A 19,220-nucleotide genomic window follows, 5' to 3' on the forward strand; every position below is an offset into this window, starting at 1 on the left:
AGCTATTTACCCAGCACTCAAAGCTTTTAATTCACTCATCCATGTCAAGTTAGTCCTTGTAAAGACAGTCAACATAACAGTGATGTATTACATACAAAAGCAAGGGGGCACCTATTTCCCTCTGGTATCTGGCCTGGCACAACAGATCTGGCACTGGACAACCTGCTGCAACATACTGCCCTCGGCGGAACACCTTCCAGGGTTCACCAATGACTTTGTGGACCTCCCAAGCAGGAAGATATTTCCACAAGTGGGAACCACACGTACAAGTGTTACCAAGATGCTTCCACAAATGGGGGAGCCCAGTAATTGACTTTTTTGCTACTCAAGAAAAATGCAAAATGACAAATTGTCTCTCAAGTCACCCATTGTCCATGGACAATGAACTATAGATGAACTGCTCAGGAATATATGCCTAAGCATTTCCACTTCTAGCACTCATTCAATTTGTTTTTGCATGTAAATCCTGCAGGTCTCATTGACCCTCATTCTAGTGGCACCAACATGGGACCAACAACCTTGGCCCTTGAGGGTACTAGAAAAGTCTCCATGAGAATTTTCCAGTCAGGCTGGGTCTTCTCACTCAACAGCAAGGCATAATGAGGCATCCAGACACCAAACCACTCAATCAATGATGCGGCACCTTGGTTCTTATGAGTTTAGATAGCACACCTATCTGAGGAGTGTATGTCAATATAGCAAGAGACATTTAGTCTTAGTACGTGTGCATGCTACTCAGTAAAGAGGAAACATTTTTTCACTTACTGCATCTCGAAGTAGTAGGTTGTCTTCGGTGTTACAGTGCAGAACATAATTTCCTACCTTTTACATTTCCAAAAAGACAGGTCTGGCATATACTTCCAAATACATGCAGAGTAAGGAACAAGCACCCCTTTTTAGGATTTATGTAGTCAAGTATTCACAAAAGGTCTTAAAAGGGTGATACGCCCTCAGAACACTTGTAGGTCCTTTCTGGCTTATGGGACCACCTTTTGAACTTCTTCATTCATGTAAATTACAGTTCCTTCCGTAGAAGGTGGCATTTCTTGTGGCTATAATTTTGTTCAGGCAAATTAGTGAGTTACAACTATTAACTATTCAGGAAACATTCATTGTGGTAGACATGGACAAGAGTAGTCCTTTGACCCAAACACAACGTCTTCCCTAAGGTAGTTCACCTCTCCATTTGAATCATAGTATTAAGCTGCCCATTTTATTCTCACTAACCAATTCTGTTGCAGAGAGAGCATTACACCCATTAAATATTAGTCAGGCACTCATGTATTATATTTACATGACTACGGGCCTGACTTTGATGTTGGTGGATGGAATACTCCATCACATATGTGACGGATATCCCTGCCGCTGTATTACGATCCCAATAGGATATCATGGGATTGTAATATGGCTGACAGGATGTTCTTCACATTTGTGACAGAGTATTCCCCCCTCTGCTGACATCTGAAACAGTCCCTAGGTCTTTTCGTAATACTACCCAACTTCTTGTTGCATATGCTAAACCGTGTAAGGGTCAGCCAATTTCCAAAGCAGTCATTGCAAGATATATGAATGCAGTCAGCCTTCTTAGGCCAAGGCTAAGTTAGTGCTCTCAGTGCCTCCTAGGACTTACTCTGCATGTGAAAGGAAGACAATATGGCTTTCTTTTGCAACTTAGTCTTATCTAATATCAGTAAAGCAGCAACTTGGTCAACACTACACATTTTAGTGAAGTATTACTTTGATATATTTGCGCGTCAGCAAGTTGTGGTTGCCCTAACTGTGTTAAGAACTTTGGGCTTCATTTCAAGTCTGGCGGTCCGTGGACTGCCAGACTTGCAGTGACGGTCAGATCACCGTACTCCAGGTGGTCCTATCGCCACATTACAGCGCAGGCGGGTGGACCCACCAGGGGACCTTCCAGGGGACTGCCATCACTGCCAGGAACATGGTTCCTGATACGTAGATGGAGGTCTGAGTTGTGCTCAGCCACGGTGGTGCTGAACTCCGTGCCACTGTGCTGATTACAACTTAGCTTTCCACCAGCCTTTCCATGCTGGTCACCTCACTGTGAAAAGGCTGGCGGAAAGCCAGTGCCAGGGGCCACAGGGGAGCCCCTGCACTGCTCATGGCATGGGCAGTGCAGGGGCCCATTTGCCCAGCACTATCCTCTTCTGAGGGTGCTGGTATGCTATGGTATTGGCCTCGGCTTCATTAAGGGAGGCGAGACCAATACAGTAGTAATATTCCCGCCAGTCTGAGTGGCGGGAATGTCATAATACAATGTTCCTGCCAGTCAGCCCTGTGGGAACATTGTAATACGATTGGGGGGATGACGCCGGCATGGCGGTGGCATCCTCCCAGCGGCATTGTAATAATGAGCCCATTTGTTTAAAAATTCTACCTCATCTAGCCACCACTGAAAGGAAACTGCTTTAAAGTCAATACAAAGCATATGTATCTACAACCACACACGCTACAAATGAAAAGTGTTAAGCTGCAAGCATTTGTTTGCATTTTATAATTCTGTAGATTCACATGCACGAAGCCGGAGGTGATTGCATGTGGTATTTTTATTCACTGGTAATTATTTAGATAATTACAATGCACAGGGCATATATATGTACTCTTACTCTACAGCTTCTTCATAGAAAAAATTATATTGAGCTCAATGCTAGATGGCAGTAATATGCAAAGCATGTGAATCTGCAGCACTGCCTGTTACAAACAGATGGCTTGTTTGACAGAACATTGTGAACAACAAAAATCACAACTCACAAATATGTCAAAAACATTGTTTAACAAAATATTGTGTTGCTATACTTATAATTGGAATAACTAAAATATTGTGCCAGAAATATTGTGGATCAGAATATGGACCAGAAACAGGTAGGAATATATATTTTTTTAATACAATTTTATTTTGACGAATAATCATAATATTATGTTGATATATCTGTAATGGGAATAATTAAACTATACTGCCAGAAATATTGTGGATCAGAATATGGACCAGAAACAGGTAGGAATATATTTTGTTTTAAATACAATTTTATTTTGACGAATAATTAATCAAATTAATTGATTTACAATATTTAATCAGATAAAAATAAAATAAGGTTATAGTTTTCATTATTTATTTTATGATATATGTATGTATATGTATGCACATATATTTTTAAAATGTGTTTAAAAATGTAACAAGTAAACATTTTTCTAAAATACATTTAAATATAAATATTAACAATAAAATAAAGTACAAATTCACACATATATGTACAACAAACAAAATATAATCTACTTTAAATATTAAGACAAACCTATAAAACGTTTTATTTAATGTTGTTCATCAAAATATATATTTTTAAAAACATAATACCAATATTTAAATAATTTAAAGCACTTACAAAATTACTCTAAGATTAAGCAAAACAAAAACATTCAAAGAGTATGTATATATAATATATACATATATATGTATATAAAGTGTAAAAGATAAAAAAACTAATAATTATTTTTTAATTCTAAAAACAATGTAGGCATTAAACAAAATATTAACAAATCAAATTAAATAACAATTTTAAAGATAGTATAAATATTCTAACCAACGTTAGGGAAAGTATTATAGTTCAGAAGGGTTTGATTTAATATACCCACCACAATTTAAGCAAAATTAAGGAAGGAGCTGGACTTTAGAGGGACTAGCTTTACTATTTCCACTCCAGTCTCAGCAAACATAGGGAAACTGTTGACCTTCAGATGTGTTTGATTTACAATCTCCACTCTACTCTAAGCAACAGTAGGGAAATTATTAGACTTTGGAGGGTTGAATTTATTATACCTACTCCAGTCTAAGCAATACTAGAGAAAGTGTTGGACTTTGGAGAGGTTATAGTTAGAATTTCCACTCCAGTCTAAGCAACAGTAGAAAAGGTTTTGTACTTTGGAAGGTTGGAGTTACCATTCCCACTCCAGTCTAAACAATAGTAGGGGAAGTGTTGGATTTCGGAAGGGTTAGATTTACTTTTTCCATTCAAGTCTTAGCAACACTAGGCAAAGTATTGGACTTCGGAGGGGTTACATTTACTATTCCCACTGCAGTCTACACAGCAGTATGGAAAGTGTTGTACTTAATGGGGGGTTACATTTACTATTCTATCTCCAGTTTAAGCAACAATAGGAAAAGTGTTGGACTTTGAAGGGGTTGTATTCTCAATCCAATTTGAACAACAGTAGGAAATGTGTTGAACTTTGTAAGACTTACATACAGGGTTTAAACTCATATTTGTTTTCTAGAAAACGCTAAAATAGCAGTACCTTTTTAAATTATATTTAATATTTTTAAAAAAATGACCATATATTTAAAAAGTACAAAAAAATAAAAAAATAATTAATTTTAAATTCACTTTCCTCCCTTCAGCCCAAAAACATTTAAATAGTTATTTAATTGAAAATATTACTTAAATTAAAAACAACTTCCCACCGTGTTCCCTTACGCATCTGATAACCCACAACTAAAATATACATTTTAAACACAATTATAAAATGAACATATTGATTCAAATTCACAAATTAAACATAAATAAAATAACTATTGAACAATTAAAAAAAGATATTAATCAGCTAGGTAGGTAATGTACAATAAAATATTAATGAACATATACATTAAAGTAATTCTAATTTAATTCCCTTCCCACCCTGATCCCCAACAAACCTAACAATCTACTATTAACATATAAATTAGGAACATAAATTAAAAAATAAAGATAATAATAACATGTTAAACTTAAAGAAATAAAACAACAATTGAACAATTAATCGATTTTTATAATTGATAATAAAAATATTAAAATTAAATGAATTATAATTAAGTAACTTCCACCCTATTGACCTGCTTACCCACATCATACTACTACATTATCAATTACTAATAACATATAAAAAATACACTTTTAAAATTACAAACAACATGCTTAAAAATAACAATTATACTAACCAAACTGGCAGTTAAAGAAGTTAAAATGTATATACTAATATATACACAATTAATAGAAACAATATTAATTTGAACTGTATTAAAGTCAACAACATTAAATACAACAGTATTCTTAAAAACAATATTTTATTCCTTAAATACACTGTTCCATGATATTTTGGTAGTCACTATATTTTTGACACAATATTCATGTCACACAAAATGTTTACTTCAACATTCTTGTCATTCACCAAACAGATGCTTACAAGGTAAGTAACTTTTTCCTTGCTCTTTATTAGATGAAGTACAATATGTAAAATACCTATGTGCTCTGATGTATTTGTTGATAGAATCCATAGCTAGTGTTTATATAATATAAACTTAGGATATGAACATTAAGATTAACAAAATAATTAATAATGTTGTCTTCCCAGGGGTACAGAACTGGTTATGCATACCGCCATCCATTTGTTCAGGAAAAGAGCAGACATAAAAGTGAGGTTGAGATACCTGCAACTGTCACTGCTTTTATTTTTGAAGATGAAATATTGCCTCTCTCCTCTCTTCGCCAACACACGCAGAAGCAGCAAAAGGAAAAAACACGTTGGCTAAATACGCCCAATACGTACTTGCGTGTGAGTTGTGCTGAGGAAGAAACACGGTATGTTGGCAGCCCAAGGACGAAAACAACGGTAGGAATAATTTTAACTGATCATTCCCCAAATGATTTAGTAAAGTATCAGTCTGATATTTAATGGGTGGTAATTGGCCTTTCTGTCCCCCTTGTAAGAAAATTACAGCCTCTGCCAGCTGGTGAAAATTGCTGTATCTGCCAGGGGATAATTCAGTTTGGTGAAGGAAAATGTAATTTAAAAAAATCCAACATTATCTTTCAATATTGGCTGAACTTCTGACACCAAATATGGGCCCTGAAAATGTTTCCTTTACTTAAATTACACTGTCACTGCCCACACACTAATCTCTCTAACCTGCTGGGTTATGGATGGTGGTCTTTCGTAGAGTTAAGACCACCAGGAATAGTTTCAGACCAGTTCATGTGGCTCTGGTGGGTGCTTTACAGCCCTGTGTTATGGGATCAACAACAGGGCTTGATGGAAACATTGATGGAGACAGTGGTTGAGCAGGAGATATGCCTCATGGGGCAATAGCTCATCTTAATCTGCATTTTAATCTGCAAATTGGGAGTTACTCCTTTTCTGGTGTTTTTTCTGTTTCTGCCACTTTTAAATATAGCTTAATATGATTATTCTGTTTCTCAAACATTGCATTTCATATGGGTAATTCCAGCCTTAAATTTTACACCGTTGAATGTTAAAACTGTTATTGATACTAACAGAGTAAGTATTAGTGTCAATAGTCATAGTTTCTGGGGTGTGCCCTCCATTTTCAATAGGTAAAACACAGAGGGGACCAAATGGTATTTGTATTTCATTTGACAGCGTTTGTCCTTAGAGCTATAGTTGTTAGATTGGGCTTGACAGTGCTACTGTCTGCAAGATCCTTTGCTACCAATTTTATCAAATATATGTACCGTGGTATGTCTCTCATGCTACTTCATGCTATTGGCTGGAATGTGCCTCACAATTCCTCATGATATTGGTGGTTCAGTGTGTCATACCATCTCCAGGGGGTGCCTGAATTGTAATGCATCGAATAATATTTTACATCTCAAAAGTAATATGTCATGACAAAATAAAATATTTATCGCATACATACTTAGCAAACCGAAAATACTTACTTTTTTTTAGAATTGCCAACAGAAATAACTCATGTAATCTATTCATCAAAAAAAGACAATGGACATTACACAGAGTGGCCTTTGGGTCACTCCCTTCATACATTGTGCTGTTTCAGTTTCTATTAGGTTTTGGTGATGTGGCATCAAGTAATCCTTCCATGTGTTCTTTAAAATGTTTACTTTACTTATACATTCTAATTGCTGATGATTTATGGCTATTTTGTTTCATAGGTGCCTGCTATTTGGTTGTCATAGTTTGTTACAAAGTTCAGCGCTATTTACTAATTTCCTATGCAGGCTCATTTGCTTTATTATGTTGTCAGGTTTATAGGTTTTTGTACACAAGACCTCTACCTTCAGAGGTTTTCTTAAAGATGCAGCAGAAATGCTTGCCTTTTTTCTACTGTGCAAAATGTAGCTATGTATGCTTTTGAGTTGACCACATAAAAAGATATGTTTTTCTAACTCACTTTCATCAAACAGTTATTTGATGGTACAGATGATTGTCAGGGCAGCTGGGGCAACACACACAAGATCAGCCAACTATTTCTAAACACTTCCACTAATATAAAAAACAGACTTATTGACATTGCCAATGTTTGTTTCTTGAATAGAGAAAAATATAATTTCCTGATTGGCATTTGTATTGCAATTACTGGAGCTACAGGGCTTAGTAATACACAGTATTGCAGTTCATTCGAATTGCTATTTGGCCCTGTTTACAGTTATTCAAGATGACTAGAGCACAGAACTGACATGCAGTCACCGTACACCAACCAAGCAGCCCAGCAACGTAGTGGGAGCAGCAAAATAGTCTTGAGTAATGCAGACCAAACTGAAAACAGCTACTGGAGGCAGCTTGCGTCTTTTCACAATGATTTTGTTTTAATTGGTGGACCTGGGGATCTGAACAGATCATACAGCAGAGTAGCATGGAGAAATCCCAAGTTGATCCATGCCCTTCTTAAATTGTCCCATGATGTCATCTCCACATATCTTCAATCCACCCTTCCACTTCACATCCCACCATTGACCTCTTAATGTACACTGTTAATCCATAATATAGTCAGGAATGTTCTCTGACATTAAACTACTAATGCAACTTTTTATTGAAGTGCATTTGATTGGTTTGATGGTCAGGAACCTGGAAAATGGACACAGGTAGCTATAGAGTCTTGATCTGAATTTGGTTTCTCCTTTTTGGTTTCAGGTAAGTACCGAGACCATCTGGAAATAGGTGTGCTCAGGTGTTCTTACTGCTCAAGTTAGAGCATTGGTTCTTACCTTCTGTATATTTCTTGGTAGAGGGGTACAGGTTTCACAACTGGTTATGATGGATGCAAGGTAGCAAAGAATCCCAGAGGTTGCGGAGTCAGCCATAGCATCATCCACGCACGTGGGCAGGGGCTGAATCATCTCAAGCACTTCTTTCTTTTAGCTTGCACAGTGGTCAACCCCTCACCAAAGTCAGGTCCCACAGAAATGCAATGTTTGAGAAAGTAAAATCAGTTCATTGTATAATTTGTTTAGGTGACAGAAAATAAGCAATGTATAAAGAAAATAAATCTGAAACCCTTTACATAATTATGAGCAGAATTAAAACAAAATGTACTCAAACATTATAGCTAAAGTGAAGGAAGAACCAACATGTTTGTACATGCCCCCTCTATACAGTTTCCTCATACCATCCATTTGTCTTGTATACACTTAGGGGGTCATTCCGACCCTGGCGGTCATGGACCGCCAGGGCCGGGGACGGAGGAAGCACCGCCAACAGGCTGGCGGTGCTTCAGGGGCAATTCTGACCTCGGCGGTAAAGCTGCGGTCAGAAAAGGGAAACCAGCGGTTTCCCGCCGGTTTTCCCCTGCCCCAGGGAATCCTCCACGGCGGCGCTGCAAGCAGTGCCGCCGTGGGGATTCCGACCCCCTTCCCGCCAGCCTGTTCCTGGCGGTTCACACCGCCAGGAAGAGGCTGGCGGGAACGGGTGTCGTGGGGCCCCTGGGGGCCCCTGCAGTGCCCATGCTCAGTGCCCAATGCCTAACAGGGCCCCATTAAGATTTTCAGTGTCTGCAAAGCAGACACTGAAAATCGCGACGGGTGCCACTGCACCCGTCGCACACCAGCAACTCCGCCGGCTCCATTCGGAGCCAGCTTCATCGTTGCTGGGGCTTTCCCGCTGCCCATTACCCCCTTACTGTCCTGTTCACTGTCAGCACTTTAGAGAGTTATTTGGGGCCTGCCGCTATACTGGTGTGGCTATGAGCACCTCCAGTTAAATAGATGAACTAGCAGTGGCGGTTCGACCGCTACACACCTGGCAGTCAGACCATCACATTACGACCCTGGTGGTTAGACCACCAGAGGACCTCCGCCACTGCCAGGAAAATGGTTCCCGACAGAATGGCATCGGTCGGAGTCGTGGTCAGCCACGGCAGCACTGAGCTCCGCGCTGTCATGCTGATCATGAGTCTCCTTTCCACCAACCTTTTCAGAGTAGGGTCTTCACCATGAAAAGGCTGGCGGAAAAGAAATGCTGGAGGGCCACAGCGGTGCCCCTGCAATGCATTATCCGGTGCCCCTGCATCGATCATGCATTGGCACACCTACAGCAGACAGTGTACATTCTGAGGGTGCTTGCAGCATCCTCTTTGGGACAGCATTGTCCTCGGCTTCATGAGGAGCTGAAGCCAATGCCGTTGCTCGATTTCCACTGGGCTGACCGTCATAAACCTCAGATTTCAGACCAGCAGACTCTTAATGAGGCCCAAAGTGCTTTTCAGTCTAATAATTTAAGATTGTGCTGCTATGTCCTAAATAGAAGTTTAACCTACTTTAATTCCCATACTCCAAAACATATTAGCTTGTTTTTACAATAAGGGGGTCAATTTACAGTTTGGCACAGTGGAAACCCTGCCATAGGTCATTGGGGCTCCAGCACCAGAATATTTGTAGTTACCCAGCTTTATTTGGTGTAGTGTGACCTTCTAAGTTTCCAACAGAACAATGTATCTCATTCTGCCCTAGGAAACATTTGACTAGTGCATATTAAAATGTGGTGGGCAGTCTGCCGTGTGCCAGGCAGAGGTAGTATTCCCCTTCTCCTTGTGTCCTCCCTCCCCACAAGCCACAAGTTTTAATTGATCTCATACATTTGCCTGTACTTTTTATTCCTATACTAGCCTAGCTTTTTCAAACATGTTTCTCCTCTGTAACTACAATTTAGAAAAAATTGGATACAATTTTCTTCACAAGGTTCACAAGTGTATTTTCTTCACAAGGTTCACGTCCTCTTAGTTGACTTAGTTGGAGAATAAAATCATGTTTACAAAAGTGAAGGAAAATGGCAAAAAGTTATAAATCGACTTTAATCTTCCTTAATGTTATTTTTGTTTAATGTAGGGATGTCAGACAAATGTATAAATATTTAATTAAAAATAATCTAGAGAGTAGAAAAATACTGGCTGGGACTCTCTAAACTAACTGGCATCCCTCTGATTCTTCTACATTTAAAATTACATTCCTGTGAGAAAACAGGGCTGATTGCAGAGGCCCCCTAACTTTTTGCCTCCATTTTCCACTTGCTGGTGTTTTCCTGACTCTGATGGTGCCCTGGGTACTGCTAACCAGTCCCAGGGCCTGTGCTCTGTGTAAAATGGATATGCAAATTAGGCTAATTATAATTGGCTAAGTTAACCTACCTATAAGTCCCTAGTATATGGTAGGGCATGTAGGTTTAGGGACCACAGCATAGGTAGTGCACACCTAGGTGCACTGCTGAGGTGCCCAGTGTCATTTTAAAGGCAGGCCTGCCTTGCTGGCTGCTTTTAAATTAAAGTTATATGCAAATTCGACTTTGGAATTAAAAGTACTTCCAAAGTCTTAAACTACCTTATTTTTACATATAAGTCACCCCTAAGGTGTGCCCTATGTGCCCCTAGGGCTGGGTGCCATGTAACTATAAGCAGGGACTTTATAAAAATAGATTTATAAGCCCTGGTGAGGTAAAAACAGCCAAATTTGTTTTTCCCTCATTGAAGTAAATGGCCTTCATAGGCTAGAATGGGGAGACTTTATTTTAAATTTTAAAGTCTCCTTAAATGTTGCATACCAAGAATTTGGTATCAAATTAATTGTTGTAATAAATCCCACAACTTCCAGTTGTTGGATTTAATATAACTTGTTCAGGTAAAGAGTTTTAGACTTTACCTAAAAAGTTGCCAATTTCAGCCCTGCATTGTTTTTGCTGCTGTGCTCTGATTGGCCAGCCTGCAGCAGCTTAGTCAAAGCTGCCTTGATGAGGTGTGAAGTGGCCTGGCTTCACACAAAGGAATGTGCTTGTGGGAGAGAATCTCCCCTCAGCAGATGGTGAGGCAGGAAGGGGGAGGGCTGCCAAACTGGTCTTCAAAGGCAGAGAAGGACATTTAGAGCAACCAGCAACACCCCCACATCCTGCAACCCCAGACAACTAGGTGCCCCCTTGATTAGATTAGGAGAGGGCAGGAGAGGGGTGTGTTTATGATTTTTAGCCACACCAGTGGGTGGGCTCAGCCAGATGTAACCTCCAAAAATCAGATTCAGCCATGTTGGATTTTTAGAGAATGTTGCCTTTTGGGAAGGATTTTTGCCACACTTCCCAGGAAGTAGTCATCACAGGGGGACGACCCTGTACCTGATTGGAGAACCAGGACCCCCCTGCTTTTCACCCAGGAGCAAGGATAAAACTGGCAGACCTGCCCCCACACCTCAGATCCCTGCCAGATTTCAAGAAGAAAAGAACTAAAGGAGAAGAAGGACTACCCTGCTGGACCCCTGGCCTGCACCTGGAACCTGCACTCAGAAGGACTGCACTAGCTGCACACTTGGGCTTCACCACAAGAAGGACTTTGCCTGGCTTCAACTGGTTCAAGGAGGGACTCCCTGTTTGCTACAGGTGAAAAATTGCTATCCAGAGTCCCCCTGCACCAACTCCTGAAAAGTGACCAGCTGACCACTGTCCAGTGGCCAAAAAGGAGTTTGCGCCAGGTGCATTCTGGGAGTTGAAGTCCGCACCCCCCAAGGACCATCACAGAACTTCTGGACCCTTGGGGTGAGCTGTGGACCCCAAAAGAACCTTAAAAGAACATCTGGGTGAAGCCCCAGAAGTTTGGAGAAGATTTGAGAATTTTTGAAAAAAAGCTCCAGAGAGGGACCGACCCGCCGCGGAAATTCTAGCCGGCTTGCCTCAACCGCGACCCGGCCTGACTTGGTGGTTCGTCCCGGTAAAGAAAAATCTCCAAAAAAGAGACTAAGTCCGAAGGTAAAAAGTTGACCGGGACCTCCCAGCCATCGTTTCCGAGAAGGGCTCCACGGACGTCGGATCAAGATCCAGGTTTACCCCGGTCCAAGGATTTTCACCTCGAAAAAACGACTAAGTCCGAAGGTAAAAATCTCCACCGAGGAATCCAGCATCGCGTATCCGGACAAGGGCTCCAGGAGGTCGGATTCGACCGGCAGGTTCGTCCCGCTGAAGAAAATCTTCAAAATAAAGACTAAGGGCCTCATTATGACCCTGGCGGGCGGCGGAGGCCGCCCGCCAGGAACCCGCCCTCCAAATTACCGCGCCGCGGTCAAAAGACCGCGGCGGGTATTACGAGTTTTCCCCTGGGCTGGCGGGCGGTTCCAGTTAAACCGCCCGCCAGCCCAGGGGAAAACGACCTTCCCACGAGGATGCCGGCTCGTAATCGAGCCGGCGGAGTGGGAAGGTGCGACGGGTGCTACTGCACCCGTCGCGTATTTCACTGTCTGCAAGGCAGACAGTGAAATACATTTTGGGGCCCTCTTACGGGGGCCCCTGCCGTGCCCATGCCATTGGCATGGGCACGGCAGGGGCCCCCAGGGGCCCCGCGACCCCCCCTACCGCCATCCTGTTCATGGCGGCTTTCCCGCCATGAACTGGATGGCGGTAGGGGGGGTCAGAATCCTCATGGCTGCGGAGCGCGCTCCGCAGCCATGGAGGATTCCAATGAGCAGCGGAAAGTCAGCGGGAGACCGCTGACTTTCCGCTTCTGACCGCGGCTGAACCGCCGCGGTCAGAATGCTCATTGGAGCACCGCCAGCCTGTCGGCGGTGCTCCCGTGGTCGGTGGCCCTGGCGGCCACCGGCCGCCAGGGTCAGAATGACCCTCTAAGTCAGAAGGTAACTTTTTAACCGAGGCCTCCCGCGACTTGTAGCCGAGCAGGGCTCCATCGCGGTCGGCCTGAAACTTTGACTTTGCCCCGGTCGAGGTGCAACCAGATGACCCGATTGGCGCTTTTTGTTTCTAAGCGCTAGAAAAATAATAATTCTTTAAAAATTCATATCTCCGGTTCCCTTTATCCGATTTTATTCGTTTTTGTGTCATTTTAAAGATAAAAATATAATCTATTTTTATAAATTGGTTTTGGATTTTTAAACTGTTTCCTGTGTTTTATTTAATTACTGTGTTGTGATATTTGAATGCTTTACACACTGTCTCCTAAGTTAAGCCTTGACGCTCGTTGCCAAGCTACCAAGGGTTGAGCTGGGATTAATTTACTGAGACCTAACTGTACCTAGGTGGAGGTTAGTGGCTTGTTGCTAGGTGTAGGTACCTACCTGCCCTTACCAATAACCCATTTTCCAACAATTCCCAATCTACATTATCATAGTAATCACTTTGTTTGTGTTCCTCTGTTATAATAACCTAAGGTTCTTTTCTCTTAGTACCTCAAATCAGATGCTTAAAATGTCTGCTTTGTTGTTTTTATGATGTGGATGACCTAATCTCCTCTAAAACATGGTTCTGCTGCTCTCACATTTTTCATGCTTGCCTTTTTATCCTGTTTCCTACCTGGATATGCATGGTTTGAACAGGCTGGCTCTACTAGTTGGATCGGAGAGAGGGGTTACTTTACTCTCTTGCCCTTCTTATGGGCCCAGGCTTAAAATGAAATGTGATCTTTTACTCCATCAATGGTCTGTGGAAAGGAGATGGGCATATTTCCTATAGTCCCCTGCATTGTCTAGTTCTGGATTATTTTAGTAGGCATTGATTCAGGTTGTATGCACCCTTCTGTAGAGAAATGGCATGACACAGAAGAAAAATATATGAAAGGGCCACTTAACTTACAACAAATGCTATGTACAAAAGGAAATAGCAGCACTACATTAACTCTACTTTAAAAGGCTTTGGTGGAAGTAAGGCCCTTGCACATTAGCATCCCGATGGCAAAAGAGGACAGTATCTTTTAGAATATGCTCTGAGGTAGAGAATCCTTTTGCTTACTAGGCCTTCAGATATATTTTTATAATGGCGGTAGGAATACCTTTAGTTCATATAAGGTTAAGGGATAGTTGAAGCAGGGCTACATGCATGCAGGAATGCAGAAGTAAAATAGATAGCCAGTGGAGAGTGAGATAGGTGGTGCAAGTGGTTCAGAGAACGATTAGGGGCCAAACATCATCAGCTGGTTGGAGAAGTGATGCATGTGATTGAGAAAGAAGTGGGGCAGGAGGATGACAACGGTCATAACCAATACTGGGGTTGGATGAGAGGGGATGGAAGTAGTTGCAGAACAGGGTAGGTGAAGGAGTAGAAGGGAGACAATACCTTCCTGTATCACAATCAACAGCTGTTCATTTTAAATATATGCAATAGTGATTGGGAATAAATAATGGATCTTGTACTGGAATGTTAATGGTTATGTAAATCTCATAAGGCAAGACTTATAAAAGAGGCCTTTAAGCATTCTGATGCAAATTGTTTGTGTTACAGGAAACGCTTATAACCCCCTACCAAAGCTCAGAATGTATTAAGGACATCCTGGCTGAGTCAAATAGTAACTTATCCATTCCCCATACTAGGACATAACTAGAGGGCTTACCCTCGTTATTAATGAGGAATTACTTCTAAAAAAATCTTAGGGACTGAACTATTAAAATGTAGCACCCCAGCAAGGTGGTACTAAGTCTTGATGGACTATTTACTCTGTACTGAAAAAAAGTGCCCTTTTTTGAACGAATAGCACTTTGCACTGCTTTGGGTCAGAGGTGTTACTCGGCCACCAATGGTTTTTAACAAGAAGCCCTAGCTACTAACTTGTTACATTGGGCTTTATTTCAAACAATAACGCCTCCAATGGGAAGGCAGGGTTTTCTATGCCCTGTTTAACTACTAAAACAAATTGTTAAATCTCAATAAAAATGATTGCAATATAAAAAAATAATGCCTCACTGAGGCAGGCATAAAGTTGGAGAAATCTTTTTATTTCTCCTTACATTTAACGCATTGCATGTGTGCTGCAATTTACAGCACACATCCAATTGGTGAAAGGGTTGGTGGTTTATTTAGACATAGGGTTTTGAACTGGGAGGGTAGCCTTACAGTACAAAACCTAAGCGTGCGCGCACACACACACACACACACACACACACACACTGCAGCAGTATATATTTAGCAAATATGGCTCTGTGTTATTCTGTCCCACTAGTGCAGTTACTTTGGTTGCTGCGTTGCACTACTATATAGTAAATGGAGTTTTTTTTAAATTCAGGCCGTTCAAGGGAAAGGGGTATTGGTTATGATAGTGAGGTGTAGGCTTAGTTTTGGGAGCTACGATAGACTAAACACTGATGACACTGATCCCCTTGATGAATTGAAGCTTGATATGAGTCATTTTAGAGGTTTTATTCCATTCTCCTCCATTTAAATTAGGTATTTAGTCAATAGGACATGCAGACAAACGTTCAGTTTATTCAGTAGTATTACTGTATTCAAGTTGCTGTGCCTTTGGAGTAAGAATTCTGTGCTCTCTAATGCCAAATTATGAGTCTTTTCATAATTAACTTGGAATGAAATAGTATCTTAGGCCTCAAATTCTTTTTTCTGCTTTGGCTTTCTTATGTACAAAATTGGGAGCACTTACAAACAGGCTCTATTAGAATAGAGAGTGCGATACAATTCCTTGGCAGTACCCCGACGTGGTTGGACATTCACTGAAGTGGGCAGAGTAACAAAGTAACACAAATTAAATACTACTGTTATGTGTTGTTCAATGGTACAGTTTTAGCCATGGCACTAGGAAACTTGATAACTATTTCTGGCTTTACAACGTTGGTAGTGCATGTTGGGTTAAAAACCTGGCAGGGTCCTGAATACAGCTATCAGAATTACGCCCATTCCAGTTGTGGTGATGGAATCAGTATGAGAATTGTGGAAAAAGAAAGCATGGTTTACAATCCCACCTCCACATGTGAACAAATTGTGTGCTCTTGAGCAATCGCTTTTTGACCATATTCCTCTGCTTCAGTTTTTTTCAAAGATATGGAGTACATAGACTCGATCTAAATGCTGGTAGTTAGTGTTTAATAAAAACAAAACTGGAATTCAATACACATTGGATTTTGCCTCTTAGGAGAGATGGTGTCCAGCATCAAAGTCCACCCACTAAATGTGGTTAAGTGGAAAAGTATGGACCTTAAAAACAAACAGTCCTGCAGTGCAGTCTTGCTTTTCTACTTTACCAAATTGTGTTTGATTTGGAGCAAATCATGTTTTTCGTATGCCTTTGTCATTTTATCTGGCAATACGTTAGAACGCAGAGTAGGCTCAATCCATAACATGAGCACCAAAGATCTAAATAACATAAAAGATATTTCCAAGCAAGGATCTCAGTCTGGTTTATGGTTACAGCTAGTCGTGGTTATATTTATCTGTTCTGTGGGTCCTCTGTTATGATCCATGATTTCTATTGTGTGTTTAAGTCATATCCAATAGTGACTGCAGCAGTTGGGTCAAATCCTCTGTTTTCCGAGACTGAGAGGAGGAAAGGGGAAAGAGGCAGTGAGGTACCTAGATGGTCTGGGTTACAGGAAATGTTCCCTCTACAGTTCTTCCTCTATGTGTGGCAGTATAAGATATCCAGGTGCTGCAGCCATGGCTATGTGCATCAAGAAGCTGATCATAAATGCACGCATAGAGCTATAGAGCTCAGATATGTAAATCAGTGGCAATTATTATTGCAAACATATGTTTACAAAGAGAGCAAAAACAAGCTCCTTTCACAAATAAAATATAATTTAATATAATAGGGTCTTCAGAAAGTTTTGCTGTGTAGATACGCAACCTAATCACTTGAATTATTTACTCTAGTGGTCCCTACACCTAGGATTAAGAAAAAGACACAATGCTGACATTTACGCTATTACAAGATTTTACTGAATACTTTTGATTGTAGCACTGTTCAGTTTTGTGGAGAAATGTTGGGAGACTCTACAAGAGTATGTAAAAACATCAAGTTGTACAATGAAAGAACACATTTACATTTTCATACACCACATAATGATTAATGTCATGATGTCCCTGCTAAGAGGCAGTGTTTGAGATTTGCACATTCAAACCAAAATGGACTGTGGGAAATGGTGGCTCAGACTTGTTGAGCGCCATTACTAAATGTGTGACAGGTTTGGTTCCAGTGCTAGTCCCTGCTATTCGTCCAGTGCTGATAAATGTTTTTAAGGTCAACTTTGCCATTCAAGATTTAGGCATTTACCCTTAGCAACATAAGTAGGTGTTTTCCTTCTCATCTATTTTTCAAATTAGACACAATAGGGTTCATGAGGTGGAATCCTTCTTCATAGTCTGCACTTGACACCTGAAATCAACAGGTTGACATACCAAATTATACTGAGCATCATTCCACAGAGTGAAATTCACTATGTCTTGATAGGCTGTGAACAACCTACTTTTTACATGATTTCCCACGACAACTTATATTCCCTGCATTCTTGAACAACATCGTTATGTGTTTGACAATCAACCAGGACCAAGACCTTCTTATACTTTCTGACAAGACTCTAGGAATGAGAATGTTAAAGTGCTAAGCACTGAAGGAGTCCACAGTTTTATAACAGTTGGAAGCAGAAAATAGATTTATTGAAGACACAATTAGAGCGTTGTCATCCCTAGGCAGCCAGGAATCAACAGACACCATATGGAATGTTAACAACAACATAGATTGGAACAATAACAATCAATCTGAACATCATGAGCATGTTTAATACAATACATACCCTTCCCTCCATTTAGACACAGAAAGTTCAAAAATAATCAAAAAAATTCAAAAGAGATATAAATGCTTCTAACATAGTCATGAAGGTACAAAGGAGATCTGCAATCCCTCAACGGTCTTGTTTGTCCACCACAACATTAACAGAACGGCGCCCATGACAGCCACTTCAAAAACATCATCTAGGGCATCCCTCAAGGCTCGACCCTCAGTCCTACGCTGTTCAACATGTACATGATCCGGTTGGAGAACATCGTGGAGTAAACAAGTTATCCTATGCATGCAACACCCAGCTCATCCTCTCTCTTTCAGAAGACCACTCCACCGCAAGGGCCAGCTTCTGCACGTGCATGGTGGGCATTGCCGACTGGACGAAAAACAACTGACTAAAACTCAACACAGACGTGCTGATCTTCGGGATCAGCACCCGCTAGTGGTACAACTCATGGTGGCCTTCTGAACTAGGAACTCACCCACTCTGATGGACCATGATTGCAAACTTGACATCATTCTTGACAGCAAGCTTACTATGAAAAAATAGATAAACACGGTCCCCTCTGCCTTCTTCCCCACTCTTCCTATGCTCAGTAAGATCTTCAAATGGCTCCCCATCAACACCAGACAAACTATCTTGCATGCCCAAGTCACCAGCTGGTCGGACTACATCAACGCACTCTACATAGGAACTACCACACACTTTCTGAAGAGACTACAGACTAATCAGAAATGAGCTGCAAGGTTCATTCAGCCCTGACCTCCACAAATGGACTAACAACACCCCCATCTCAAGAAGCTTCACTGGCTACCTATTCACTAGAAATGTTGATTAAAGATGCCGATTCATACCTATAAAGCCCTTCACAATCAAGGACCAGTATACATCAACCACTGCCTGAACTTCCACCAACCCTCCAGACACATGCGCTCCGCTTTGCTCTCTCTCGCAGATAGCTCTGCATCCGCCAAAGCAACAGTGTAGGACACTCCATCTCCTCCCTCACAGCAAGATCCTGCAATGACCTCCCCCTTCAACTATGGACCACATCCTATGTTCTCGAATTCAGGAAAGGACTCAAGACTTGGCTGTTCAACTGAGCTCCCCAAAGTGGCACTGTTCTCAATGGCTTGATACTCTGAGGTCATTAGCTGCACTATACACCTTCTGTCTCAGTTGAGGAACCCAACCAGACACAATTTACTCAATGCAACTCATCATCCTTCATCAACATAATAGTTGAACCCCTTCCTGACTCTCCATACACAATCCTCCTTTCTGAAACAATGCACCATTCCTGCAGTTCCATTGCTCACTGTTCTCCAGGACAATAGAGAACTGATACACATATTTAATCTTGAAAGGATCCTTAATTTGGACAAACCACCTTTATACGTCCTGATCTGATTTTAAGGCAGTGTCTCACTCTGT

General features: G+C 41.1%; 1 protein-coding gene across 2 annotated transcripts in view; it reads left to right on the forward strand.

The window, feature by feature from the left end:
- ADD2 (adducin 2) overlaps positions 1-19,220 on the forward strand; it is a 309,265-nt gene that overhangs the window by 215,401 nt on the left and 74,644 nt on the right. For both annotated transcript variants that reach the window (XM_069214100.1, XM_069214101.1), the window contains exon 10: positions 5,407-5,664. In XM_069214100.1, coding sequence (XP_069070201.1) covers positions 5,407-5,664 — 258 coding nt within the window. The remainder of the gene's footprint in view (positions 1-5,406; positions 5,665-19,220) is intronic.

The sequence above is a fragment of the Pleurodeles waltl genome, chromosome 11 (genome assembly GCF_031143425.1).
Source record: "Pleurodeles waltl isolate 20211129_DDA chromosome 11, aPleWal1.hap1.20221129, whole genome shotgun sequence".
NCBI classification, from domain to species: domain Eukaryota; kingdom Metazoa; phylum Chordata; class Amphibia; order Caudata; family Salamandridae; genus Pleurodeles; species Pleurodeles waltl.